The sequence below is a fragment of the Capsicum annuum genome, chromosome 2, assembly GCF_002878395.1.
Source record: "Capsicum annuum cultivar UCD-10X-F1 chromosome 2, UCD10Xv1.1, whole genome shotgun sequence".
NCBI lineage: Eukaryota > Viridiplantae > Streptophyta > Magnoliopsida > Solanales > Solanaceae > Capsicum > Capsicum annuum.
In genome coordinates this window covers 151,003,775-151,016,698 of record NC_061112.1, presented here as the reverse complement: position 1 = coordinate 151,016,698, position 12,924 = coordinate 151,003,775, and the positions used below count along the sequence as shown (strand labels likewise).

The 12,924-nt window shown below is 30.2% G+C and overlaps 2 protein-coding genes across 2 annotated transcripts; one reads left to right on the top strand and one right to left on the bottom strand.

Moving 5' to 3' along the window:
* The first annotated feature begins 4,632 nt into the window (after nt 1–4,632).
* On the top strand, nt 4,633–7,184 carry LOC107860566 (pentatricopeptide repeat-containing protein At5g39980, chloroplastic). The gene has a single exon (XM_016705961.2). The coding sequence runs from the start codon at nt 4,943–4,945 to the stop codon at nt 6,941–6,943; it is 2,001 nt and encodes a 666-aa protein (XP_016561447.2). The 5' UTR covers nt 4,633–4,942; the 3' UTR covers nt 6,944–7,184.
* Nucleotides 7,185–8,092: 908 nt separating this feature from the next.
* LOC107858389 (LOB domain-containing protein 27-like) lies at nt 8,093–8,572 on the bottom strand. Its single transcript, XM_016703041.1, has one exon. The coding sequence runs from the start codon at nt 8,570–8,572 to the stop codon at nt 8,093–8,095; it is 480 nt and encodes a 159-aa protein (XP_016558527.1).
* Nucleotides 8,573–12,924: the final 4,352 nt, after the last annotated feature.

The following is a 12,924-nucleotide window of genomic DNA, read 5'->3' as shown; positions in this document are numbered from 1 at the left end:
TTGTTATAATATATATATATATATATATATATATATATATATATATATATTATAACAAATATGTCACTTTTCATGAATTGTTTATTTAAAATTAAATATTCGAGAAAAAATTTACATGTGCTGTCAAAATACAATCTTGTAACATGATTTATCTGTCAATTGTTATCATTAATAATAAAATATAAAAGAATTATATATTATATAGTCATCATCATCAATGATTTTTTCAAATTTATTTAAAGAAAATGAGTGAAAATAAAATACCAATATATAAATCATAAAGAATTACGACGTAAATATGAAATATAAAATTTTAAAAATCAAACGTTAATCAAACTTGTAAGATATGTTAATTAATTAGTAAGAAATATATGAATATATGTGTGTGTGTATGTGTGTGTGTAACAATATATAAATCATAAAGAATTATGACGTAAATATGAAATGTAAAATTTTAAAAATCAAACGTTAATCAAGCTTGTGAGATATGTTAATTAATTAATAAGGAATATATGAATACATATATATGTGTGTGTGTGTGTGAGAGAGAGAGAGAGAGAGAGAGAGTAAGGAATGAATATTGAACCCTACTGACGTTCAACCGATGACCGGGCCTAGTGGTGTTTGCGGCTTTTCCTATTTCGGTTTAGATTGAAAATACTGGACAGGAAAGGAAAACAAACTGTCCAGCCTTTCAAGCCCTACTATACTAAGTAAAAGGGTCGAAAGGCGATGTTCGAGAATCTAATTTGAGGGGGTAATACATACCAAAAGGTTCGAAGAAGAAAGACGCTACTCACAACTTTAGTGGAGATGTGGGTGAAGAAAATTAAGAAGTTGCATGAGCGAGAAAATTTCTAAGCAAAATGAGAAGTATCAAGCTCAAGCTAACAAGCATTGCAAGTTTTCTGAGTTTAAAGAAAGGGATATAGTGTAAGTTCATCTTCGAAAGGAGCGTTTTCCGCAAGGACAATTTGTTAAGCTCAAGCCTAGAGCTTCTTCAACTTCTTATTCATAGTTGAGATACTCCCAACCTCCACCAGCAAGCAACACCAGAGTGAATCGTAATGTTTCGATCTGGGGGTCAAGAGCAGAAGTTGTAGTATCATAGCTAATGTTCTTTGATCACCGTCACGAGATTTGACTACAGCTAATCAATCTCCTGCTTTCATGGAGTTTGGAATCTTAATTCTATCTTAGAAGTAAGGGCGTAACAGCTGCGCGAAAGTCGTTGCGCCTTAGCGCATCCCTTTTCTTACTCGTTAGCGCCCCCTACCCCTATTATTTATATTATAGTCATAAAGGAACTAAATTCTGCTTCTGCTTCTGTTTTTTTTTTTTAAATAGAATTTTTTTACTTCTTCCCAGAAACAGAAAAATTAATGCTGCTTATTTTTAGAAGCACTTTTGCAAGTTTATCAAACACCTTTCTTTTTTTTTTGAAAAAGTACATTTTTCTCAAAATAAGTGCACTAGTCTCTCTTCAAAATAAATATAGATAAGCGTTCATTTCTATATATTTACATGTAAAAAAAATTTAAAATTTATTTAATTTAATTTAATTTATATGTGGTTATAAAAAATAATTAGCACATATTTAAATATCTAGAATGGGTGAACTTGAATATGTGAAAAAAAATTGCATTAAAATGGATACAAGGTAAATTCATTACTATAAGTTATATATTTATATTTGAAATTTATCATTTATATTTATTTGTATAATTTTTAAAATTTAAGTCAATTACTGATTATGAAACTCATAACTTTTATGCTAAATTTGCACTGTCTAAAAATTAGTTACATACAGAAGTGTCTATAGTTAGTGAAGTGGATTATCTAAAAAGATCCATTTGTTTTAATTTATTTGATCTACTTTAATTTAGTAGAAATTTAAGAAAGTAAGAACTTTTAAATTTATGATATTAAATTAAAAAAATGTTAATGTATTAAATATATTTTAATATTATAATTTAAAATATATTTTTTAAAAATTAAAATTAAAGAATCGTTAATAAAAAAAACATCATTTTTTAAAAAAGAATTAAAGAAGAAATACACCAAACAAATTGAAAGTGATGGGTACTTGAAATGCATATAATGAAGTTTAAGTTTATCATGCTACGAACCCGTGACAAGGGGAATCATATCATGACTTGTGACGTCTTAGCTTCTTTGAGTGATGTCCAAGTTTATTTTATTTTTTGTTAATTTTTTATTAAATAATGTTTAATATTTGTATCGAGATTTTATTAAATTTGAATTTGTATATTATTAGGTTTATATCTGGAGCGACGCACTTATCAAAATTTTTTCATTCATGAGTTTTATCATAAACTTCTAATTAAAATAGAAATTTTTTTTTAATCATCCATTACAACCCATAATTATAGTGAAGGTTTCATTTGCTATGTTTATTTTCAGTTGAATTTTTTTTTTGGTGCAGTCTTTGTTTATTAATTATTTGGAAATCAAATTGGCCCCAAAGCCAGCCCATGCTTAGTATAGTTGGATATCCATCATTTCAATTTATCTGAGTGAGTGTTTGATTTTGATACAATTTTATTTTTTAAAGAAAAACAAGATTTTAAATCTTATGTCCATAAACCAGAAATATGTACAATACTATATCAAATGTCCTAAAGTTAAAACTAAAGACACACATCTTCCAATAAGGACTCCATCAAATTACAAGTATCTGATTAGATCAACTCAGAGAAAAGATTACTCAAGGGTTAAAAACGATAAAGGAACTACTAATTTGAAGTGCATTTGAAAACAGAGACCTAGAATTTACAACAAGAAGTCAACAACAACAAACCCAGTGTATTCCCACAAAGTAGGGTCTGAGGAGGGTAAGATATACGCAGTTCATACCGCTATCTCCGAAGAAGTAGAGAGGCTGTTTCCGATAGACCCCCGGTTCAAGATAAAGAATAGACGACAAGGAGATGGATTACATAACAGAAAAGGCATAAAGAATAATAAAAAGTAAATCAGATCAATATGAAAATACGAGAGACACGGCAACACGAAATAAGCAGATAGCAACTGAGAAAATATGAAAGGGACACCCATGTATAAGTAACACATACTCGCCGTCATAGACACCTATAGACACAGACCTAAGGTTACTAACCCGGCTATACAAGATCTCTCCTGGTGGCTTGCTACAACCCACACCCTCTCGCTAACCTTCTACCCTTATACGCGACATCTACACCTTCCTATTTAGGGTCATGTCCTCAGTAAGCTGCAGCTGCTCCATGTCATGTCTGATCACCTCCCTCCACTATTTCTTCGGCTTACCTCTACTTCTCTTGAAGCCATCCAACGGTAGTCTCTCACACCTACGCATTGGGGCATCCCCGTCTCTCCTCATCACATGTCCAAGCCATCTCAGCCTTTCTTCCCGCATCTTGTCCTCCACCGACGCCACTCTTGTCTTCTCCGGGATAATCTCATTCCTAATCTTATCCCCTCTAGTAAGCCCACATATCCAATACAACATCCTCATTTCCGCCACCCTCACTTTTTGGATGAGGGAGTGCTTCACTGGCCAACACTCTGCGTCATACAACATGATCGGACGGACTGCCACTTTATAGAATTTGCCTTTAAGCTTAAGGGAAACTTTCTTATCACACAGCACCTCTGAGGCAAACCTCCACTTCATCCCACCTAGAATTTATTTGAACAATATTTAATGCTAATTTGAAATATATTTGAGGATAGAGATTGTGGTGTGTGTATTTGAAGAGTCGAAGGGAACTTTTTTGGACCAAGAATTTTTAATATATTTTGACTACTATTATTTTATTTGATTTCTAGATTCTGTTACTTAAAAACAAAAGTTTTCCTTATTTTTTCTCTGAGAGCATAGGTTATACAGACTTCTTTTAATCCGTATTTGATATCCGTTTTAAAATCAATTAATTAATTTTAATAGGTATGGGGAAGTTTTATTTAAACTTTAAAGGGTAAAAGACAATATCAAAAGTGATTTTCATTTGAACTGGAAACCTCTCTACTTTTTTTTTTCTTAAAGACATAATATTTTTCATGAAATGGAGGCTAGTTCGCGAGTCTCTCCTAAACTTCAAGTCAAGTTCTAAAGAATAATGGTTAGATCAATTAAGTTATTTAGGACAGAGTGTTGATCAATCAAGAATTCATACATCTAAGAGATGAAGATGAAAATTCTACGATATGATGAATGTGTGAATGAAATAGGAGAGATAAGATTAGAAATAAGGAAATCAAAGATAAGGTAAAGATAATTTAGTGAAAAAAGAAGATGTAGAAAGCAAGGTTGAGATAATTCAGGATGCGATGAGGAGATGTATGGATGCCACAGAGTGAAGGTGTAAGCGGTTGGTATGGATGGATTCAGGCCCAAGAGGTTGAGGTTGATTGAAAAATATATTTGAGAGAGGTAATTAAACAAGACATAACACAATTACAACTTACCAAAGACATTACCTTTTAAATAGAAAGGCACGGAGGACGTAAATTAAGACAAAGAGTTTGTAGGTATGAGCATGTATGTGCTAATAAGTAAAAGTGTTTTACCTTATTATTCGTACTAGTAGTTATAGTTGTAGTTTTCTATTCTTGGAGTTTTTATGTTTAGCATAGGTCAATTGTAGAATTATTTTGTGGTAGTCTTATGTGTGTTGTTATGCATTATTTTTCCTTATTTTTTACCACTTATTGCTTTTTGCTCTTTTATTATGTTTTGTTTTTACTGTTTTTGTCTCAAGCAGGGGTGTACCGGAAGGTGAGGTAGATATATGACTGCGTACACCCTTTATTTTTTCATGTTTAATATTCATACTAAAATTTGATTTATTTTATATTATATTTTAATGTGATTAAGAAAGAAAGTATGAAATACTTATGAGATTAACGGTTGGAGCGATGTTCCCCCTTGAACGCTGCTATGTCCACTCTTATGCTCACCCCTTCTCCTTCCAATTACTGCTTTCCATTTTCTCAACATCGAATCACTATCCTCCTACATTACACTAAACATAAAACACTTCGAAACAATTTCATCCTCGTATCTCTCTCCGCCTCTTCATCGTCCAAAGATGTCTGGAGAAAAACGACGCCCCCATTTTCACCTTCCCGACACCAACCATACCGGCGGAAACATCAATCATCCTACTTGGACCACAGCGTCGACATGGATAATTTGTTGTACTCAATCGGACAGACAACTAACGAACACCAACTGTTTGCGTTAATGTCGCCTTACAAAGATAGAACTCTTTCGATGCGGTTCATGGTCACGTTACTCTCCCGTGAGTCCGATTGGCAGAGGTCGTTGGCTTTGCTTGATTGGATCAATGAAGTAGCTCTTTATACTCCATCGGTGTTTGCGTACAATGTTGCATTGCGTAATGTACTACGTGCGAAGCAGTGGGGTCTTGCGTATGGACTGTTTGATGAAATGCGTCAAAGAGCTTTGTCACCTGATAGGTACACTTACTCCACTCTCATTACGTATTTTGGCAAAGAGGGGTTGTTCGATGATGCTTTGTCTTGGCTTCAGAAGATGGAAAAGGATCATGTGTCTGGTGATCTTGTTTTGTATAGTAATTTGATTGAATTGTCAAGAAAGCTGTGTGATTATTCGAAGGCGATTTCAATTTTCTCTAGACTGAAAAGCTCAGGGATTATTCCTGATCTTGTTGCTTATAATTCAATGATTAATGTGTTTGGGAAAGCAAAACTTTTTCGCGAAGCGAGGTTGTTGGTCAAAGAGATGAGGGGAGTAGGTGTCTTGCCGGATACAGTGAGTTACTCGACGCTCTTGACTATGTATGTTGAGAACCAAAAGTTTTTGGAGGCTTTATCTGTTTTCTCCGAGATGAATGAGGTGAAGTGCCTGCTTGATTTAACAACGTGCAATATAATGATTGATGTTTATGGACAGCTTGATATGGCGAAGGAAGCAGATAGATTGTTTTGGAGTATGAGGAAAATGGGAATTGAACCAAATGTGGTTAGCTACAATACTCTTCTGAGGGTTTATGGTGAGGCTGAGCTTTTCGGTGAAGCTATACATTTGTTTCGATTGATGCAGCGGAAAAGTATCGAACAAAATGTTGTGACTTACAACACCATGATTAAGATATATGGAAAGACATTGGAGCATGAGAAAGCTAACAATCTTATTCAGGAAATGCAGAACATAGGAATTGAGCCCAATGCCATTACCTACTCGACCATAATATCTATATGGGGTAAAGTGGGAAAACTAGATCGAGCAGCCATGTTATTTCAGAAGCTAAGGAGTTCTGGAGTTGAAATCGATCAGGTTCTGTACCAGACAATGATTGTAGCATATGAGAGAGCTGGTTTGGTTGCACATGCTAAACGTTTGTTGCATGAGTTGAAGCGTCCTGACAATATTCCCAGAGAAACTGCAATAACGATTCTTGCTAGATCAGGACGTATAGAGGAAGCTACATGGGTGTTCAGACGAGCTTTTGATGCCGGAGAGTTGAAGGATATTGCAGTTTTCGAGTGTATGATAGAGTTATATTCCAGAAATAGGAAGTACGCTAATCTGATTGAGGTATTCGAGAAGATGAGAGGAGCAGGATATTTTCCTAATTCTAATGTGATTGCTCTAGTCCTTAACGCTTATGGGAAGTTGCAGGAGTTTGAAAAGGCAGACATGGTATATAAAGAGATGCACGAAGAGGGTTGTGTCTTCTCCGATGAAGTTCACTTTCAAATGCTAAGTCTTTATGGTGCTAGAAGGAATTACGCGATGGTTGAGACACTATACGAGATGCTGGACTCTGATCCTAATGTTAACAAGAAAGAGTTGCATCTCGTTGTTGCTGGCATTTATGAAAAAGCAAACAGAGTGAATGATGCATCTCGAATTGTAAATCGGATGACTTATAGAGGAACTATGGGATCTTAATTCTTGTATGCTTGAAAATATTTAGTGTACTATTTGTTGTTTCAGCTGTAGATATCTAATTTATTAATTTGTGCTTTAATATAGATTGCATTTGTAAGCTATAGATGACCAAGTTATTCCTCCATTTCGACGTACATGTATAGTACAATCTCGAATCTGTCGGAATTTTTTTCAAGATCATTTTCATTAGTCATAGTATGGCTACATATGAAAATTCAAGTTACCCTGGATTAAAGAAAAATGAAAATGCAATTTTTGATTGAATGTCTATTATTTTTTGACCCTTTTAGTAGAGCAAATTTTATACCAATGTCTTTATATTTGAATGTAATATTTAAGAGAAAATACATCTTTCTCGATAACAAAAATAAAATATCGGAATCTTCGTCCCATATTAGTTAATCATCTTACTAAAAATATATGTCTCAAATTATTTATTCATTTATTAAATCAAAGATAAAATTAATTAAAAAATTTCAATTTTACCTCTACAATTATTACTCTTTGAACATATAAAACAAATTTATAAAATTCCAACAAGTATGTCAGAGGTAAATTAGTAAAAGGGAACTAAGTAACGTGCAAAATTGAAAATAATTAACTAACATGAGGCTTAGTGAGTACAATGGAACAAAGTACTATAAAAAAATGTTAAGGATCTTCACCAGATTTCAAAATATGAAGAAGGTAAACGTAAGAAGGATCTTCACCAGATTTCAAAATATGAAGAAGGTAAACGTAAGAAGAAGTCAAAGGGTATTTAACATCTACTATATATGTATAAAAAAAAATAAAAATTAATTATATATAAACATAATTTTTCGTCGAAGGTAATTCGGATGAACCCACGACCCTACCTGGCTCCCCCCCTCCTTTCTTTTGAGCTAAATGTACCCAGATCTAACCTGTTCCAAGGCCATTAGGAGTGTACATTTGAATCTTCTCTTATCCTAAGGTCTTGGATTTGAATTTTTTCAAATTTGGATAAGAAAATAGATTCAATTAGGCAGTAAAAATAGTCAATGCTTATCTCCATATACTATAGAAATCAACAAAAGAAATAGAAACATTACCAAAATATTAAACGAATATATGTTATTGATAGGTTCATAATCAAATGAAAGAATAAATAACTCTACGACTCCTAAGCTAATTCGATACATCAAAATCAGAATATGTGATTCCTTGACTAATGGATTCAGCTTCAGTACTAGAGAAAAATGGAAGCATACTCAACCTTCCATTGTTAACAGAACTCTCACTAGAATGTTGTTGTTGCTGTCTATAGATATGTAGTTGCGCGTTTACGTATTGAAGTTCTTGTAGAGCAATCTGCAACTGTTGACGAAGATAAAAAATACACTCCACACACCCATAGACGGGGAACTTCTCCCTCATATCGGACTCGAAAATAATGGATTTCATGGCATCTGCTTTTTGATCTTCATCGTCTAATTGTTCCAATATCCTCACGATGTTACGTACACCAAACAGCCGATGCGCATTCTGGAACTTTTTGGGTTGATTTGCTGGAAAATAAGGAGCTAAAACGCACTGTGAAGTGCATTTTCTTCTTTGATACTTGCATGCAGCGCAAGATACTCGACTAGTCACACCTTTTACTGTCATTTTTTTTCACTATAGATGACACTAGAAAGAGACTCTTTAAAAAATAGATGACATGAGATTATTTAACTTTTAAATTTGATAATTATGTAATGCGGTTTGAATTAGTTAGGATTATTATTTAGCAAATACCAAGTCAATATTATTTGAAATTCCCTTTTTAAGGAAGTTTGTTGGAGAGAATATCTCACATTCACATTGTAGAGTATTACTATGTTCTTTAGAAATTCACTCGACTTCTCTTTATAAGTTATAACCCAAAAGTCATCAACTCAATTCCTTATATTGTCACCCAACTTATATAAATGTCCCACTAAAGTCATTTTTTTTTTTGTTCCAACAATATCATTCTAGTTTGTGTATTTTCCTTACAAACTAATAATTGCTAAAAGTAATTCAAAAAATGACCAAAATAGTCCATCAAATTTGAAATTTAAATTTGAACAGTCCTTATTTTTTTACATGAATTATTAATAGGCCTCCAATTATTTTTACTTTTTTACTTCTTAAATTAGATTTTAATATATTTATTAATAAGTGCATAATATTATTTAAAAATACACAAATCATAATATTAAAAACAAATTGAAAAGACAAAGAATGTCAATTTAGAGATTAAAGTAGTTAGTTATATTTTAAATGAAATAAATAAGAAGTACATTTATTGTCCAAATTAGAAAATGTATTCAGTTTTTGCAGTCAAGTTGACGAGGCGATATAATTGTCTCTGAAATAATATCACGAGATTGATAAAAATAATATTGAAACCTAAAAACATTTGTAAGTTATGAAATGATTATATAAAATCACCTAATTTTATTTGATAGTGAATGATTGATGTTATTATCATGATATCAATTAATATGCATTTTTGTAATTAAAAATTCTTTAAAATATTTATATATGGTTTTTCTACTAGCTAGAGACTCTAGTTTTTTTTTTTTGTTATTTTTTATTTGCAGAAATTCATCGCCTTTTTATGAAATATAATTTTTTTAACAATAAAATTTTGGGCTAGAAGAAATTAACAACTACATTGAACTATTTTATCAAAAATAAATATTAATCCTAAAATAAATAAATATGAAATATTATTTTACTATTGAATTCCTAAGTTTCCAAATAAATACAATACATATAAGCTTATTTCTAACAATTAATTATAATTTTTGGTGAACGTCATCAAATTTAATATTGCAGTTAGAAGTTGATTAAAAATTGCACTCACTAAGTTTTATAGCTGAAAGACTATTAATATTTCATATTGTTAACTAATAAAGATCATTTAAATTCAAGGTTCAAACTTAAGGGACTTTTTTGATCATTTTTCTCTCATCTTTTAAGTCACTTTTAGCAATTATTGATTTTTAAGAAAAATGTATAAAGTTGGATGACATTATTGGAATAAAAAAAAAGATAAATGATTTTAATGGGATATTTCTCTAAATTGAGTGACAATATGAGGAATTTACTCTTAATGTTTCATTAGAAAACATATCCACATTGGGTATTCGGTGTTTACATCAACACAATATATATGTATGTCATATATTTGAATGTAGAGTTTATTTTAATTAACATATATTTCCTTCATTAAATCAATATTAATCATGATAAATTACATTAGTTGAGTGTATATACCATACTGTGAGTGAATTTTTCCTTTTTTTCACAAAATTTTGAATACTCCCTCCCCTCCGTTCCTAAATTTTGCGTGTATGTTTCTTAAGAAAAAAGGTGGTAATTTGATTAAATTATTTTTATTTATTACTCATCTCAATTTAATAACTTTTTTTTTGCACCATTTTAATGTCTTCATATCTATGACTAAAAATAAAAGTGGAAACAAATAACTAATTATGTCTTGATATTTTAAAATGATAAATAATTCCTCCCTCCAATAATAGGTGTCTACTATTGACTTGACACACATGTTAATAATAATAATAATAAAGGTAATTTTAATATTTACTTTGAATATAATAAATTGTACTCCCTCCGTCCCAAATTACCTGTCCCAAATTTTCTAATTTGATTTCTCATTTTACTTATCTTTTTTCATTAATCAAGAAAAAACAATTTTTTTTTTCATGTTTTACCCTTTGCATTAATTACTTTTTCTTCAAATTTAAAAGTAAACTTCATTTAATAGGGGTACTATAATAAACTAGTCATGTTATTAATTATTTTTTCTTAATCAATATGCCATTTTAATTTGAGACGGATGGAGTATTTAATAGTAAGAGTAAAATAAATAAAAAGAGTAAATTATCTGTTAATTTTTCAAGCACAATGAGTATTATTGGTCATTATTTTAGTATAATACTAGATAAATATTGTTAACCAGAAATATTATGAAATATTAAGAATAACAGAAATCGTTGACTTATGAACCACTAGATTATTAAGTAAATTAAACCAAAAAAAAGAGTTGGAACAAATGTATCATATATTGAAATAGCATGAATCTAGATGAATTATTTAGTCTCTACCGATTGATTTTAGTCCACCTTGTGAACTTAATTTGAAACTTAGTTCATTGGACGATTTAAAGAAGTCTGAATTTTATTTGACATTTAGTTCATTGATTTTTTTTTTTCTCACAATGAATTATGTGATAAGTTATTTTTAAAACAAATTCAATTCGTTACTTTTTACTACCTTATAAATAGGGAGATTGTTATGAAATTTAACTTGAAACAAATTCAAATTATAGTCTTCTTATTCTTTCTCTTTTTTAAACTTATAGGAAAGTGTCATTGTTCAAATAGGACTTAACCATCTTTTCTTTTCTTGTCCATAGATTCTTAATAAGCCATATTTTTTAGAATTCAAAACTTTTTGTGTTCAAATTTCTAGTGTTGAAATATCTGAATTAATTGAAGAATTCTTTTGTAGTTCGTTCAGCCAAATTTTTAAAATCAGCTTGTTTTAAAAAATACTTTTCTTAAAAATATTTTTTCAAAAAAAAAAAAATACTTTTAATGATAAGCAATTTGTGTTTGACCAATAAATTTGAAAAACAATTTTGAACAACAATTATATTTGGCCAAAGTTTTTAAAAGTATTTTTAAGTGTATTTCCTCAAATGTGTTTTACAAAGAAGTATTTTTAGGGAAAAACATTTTTTTTAAGCTTATAAAAAATTACTTATTCTACTCTTCAAAAACACTTATTTTATTGCAAAAGTTTGGCCAAATACCTCATTTAAAAAAAAAAATACTTTTCAAAAAAAAAAATTTGACGAAACATGCTATTATTTTTTATCCTATTTATTGCCTTTTACTTTAAAAATATTCATTTAGTTGTCTAATTTTTGTTCTTTAAAAAGAAAATTGTCAGATTAAACATGTTGAAGATCGAGTTTGAAACAAAATAGAATTAATTATTTAATAGGCTGAATTTAGAGAACCTAGTGAAACTTCAGTATATTGGCCAAGTTGAACGAAAGAAACAAATGGTGATAGAAGTAAATAAAAATATTTTACAAAATTTGACATTAATATCATGAGACATAATTTAAGCATCTAATTCAGGACCATCATAAATTAAAACTCCTTCACGAACCTTATAAAACATATGTACATATAATTAGGGGTGCTTATAAGATACTGAAAACTGAAAACCAAATCGAATTGAAAAATTTGATATTTGGTATTCGGTATTTGGTATGGTATATGAAAGTATAATTTTAATATTTCGATATTCGAGATTGGGTTTGGTACAAGATATTAATATCGTTTGATACTCAATTTTACCAAATACTGAATCATTTAATACACACACACACACATATATATATATATATATATATATGTATGTATATAATACGATATGTCTAACTAATCCCATAAACAATAGTATTAGTCATCCCAATGAATCTCCCAAAGAATCTTTTGAACCTTGGTAATATATTTTAAAAAGCACAAAAAAGAATACTAAATAGGGTTTCTATTAAATATACTCTTTGAAGTCTAAACGTAGTTTGTACCAATTTTAACATGGTATTACCAAATACCGTACCAAACTGAAGTTTAATTTACCGAATTACCGAACCGATATTTACAAATATGGTAAGTGATATCTACTCTCAAATTTTTAGAGTTTGATATTTGGATTAAATGAAGAGTTCCTCTAATAGCACGTTTGATCAAATCTCTAATTAGTGTTTGACCAAATCTTTTAAAAGTACTTTTAAGTGTAGTTCCTCATAAGTACTTTTTTAAAAAGTATTTTTTGTAGGGATATTTTTTTTTTCTAGCTTATGAAAAACTTGTTATTCTACTCCTTCAAAGCACTTATTTTCTTTCAAAAGTTTGACCAAACACTTTATTTTTTTAAAAAATTAGAATTTA

Bases quoted from the DNA above. Each gene is read 5' to 3' on its own strand.
- LOC107860566 (XM_016705961.2), top strand. From the start codon at position 4,943: ATGTCCACTCTTATGCTCACCCCTTCTCCTTCCAATTACTGCTTTCCA.
- LOC107858389 (XM_016703041.1), bottom strand. From the start codon at position 8,572: ATGACAGTAAAAGGTGTGACTAGTCGAGTATCTTGCGCTGCATGCAAG.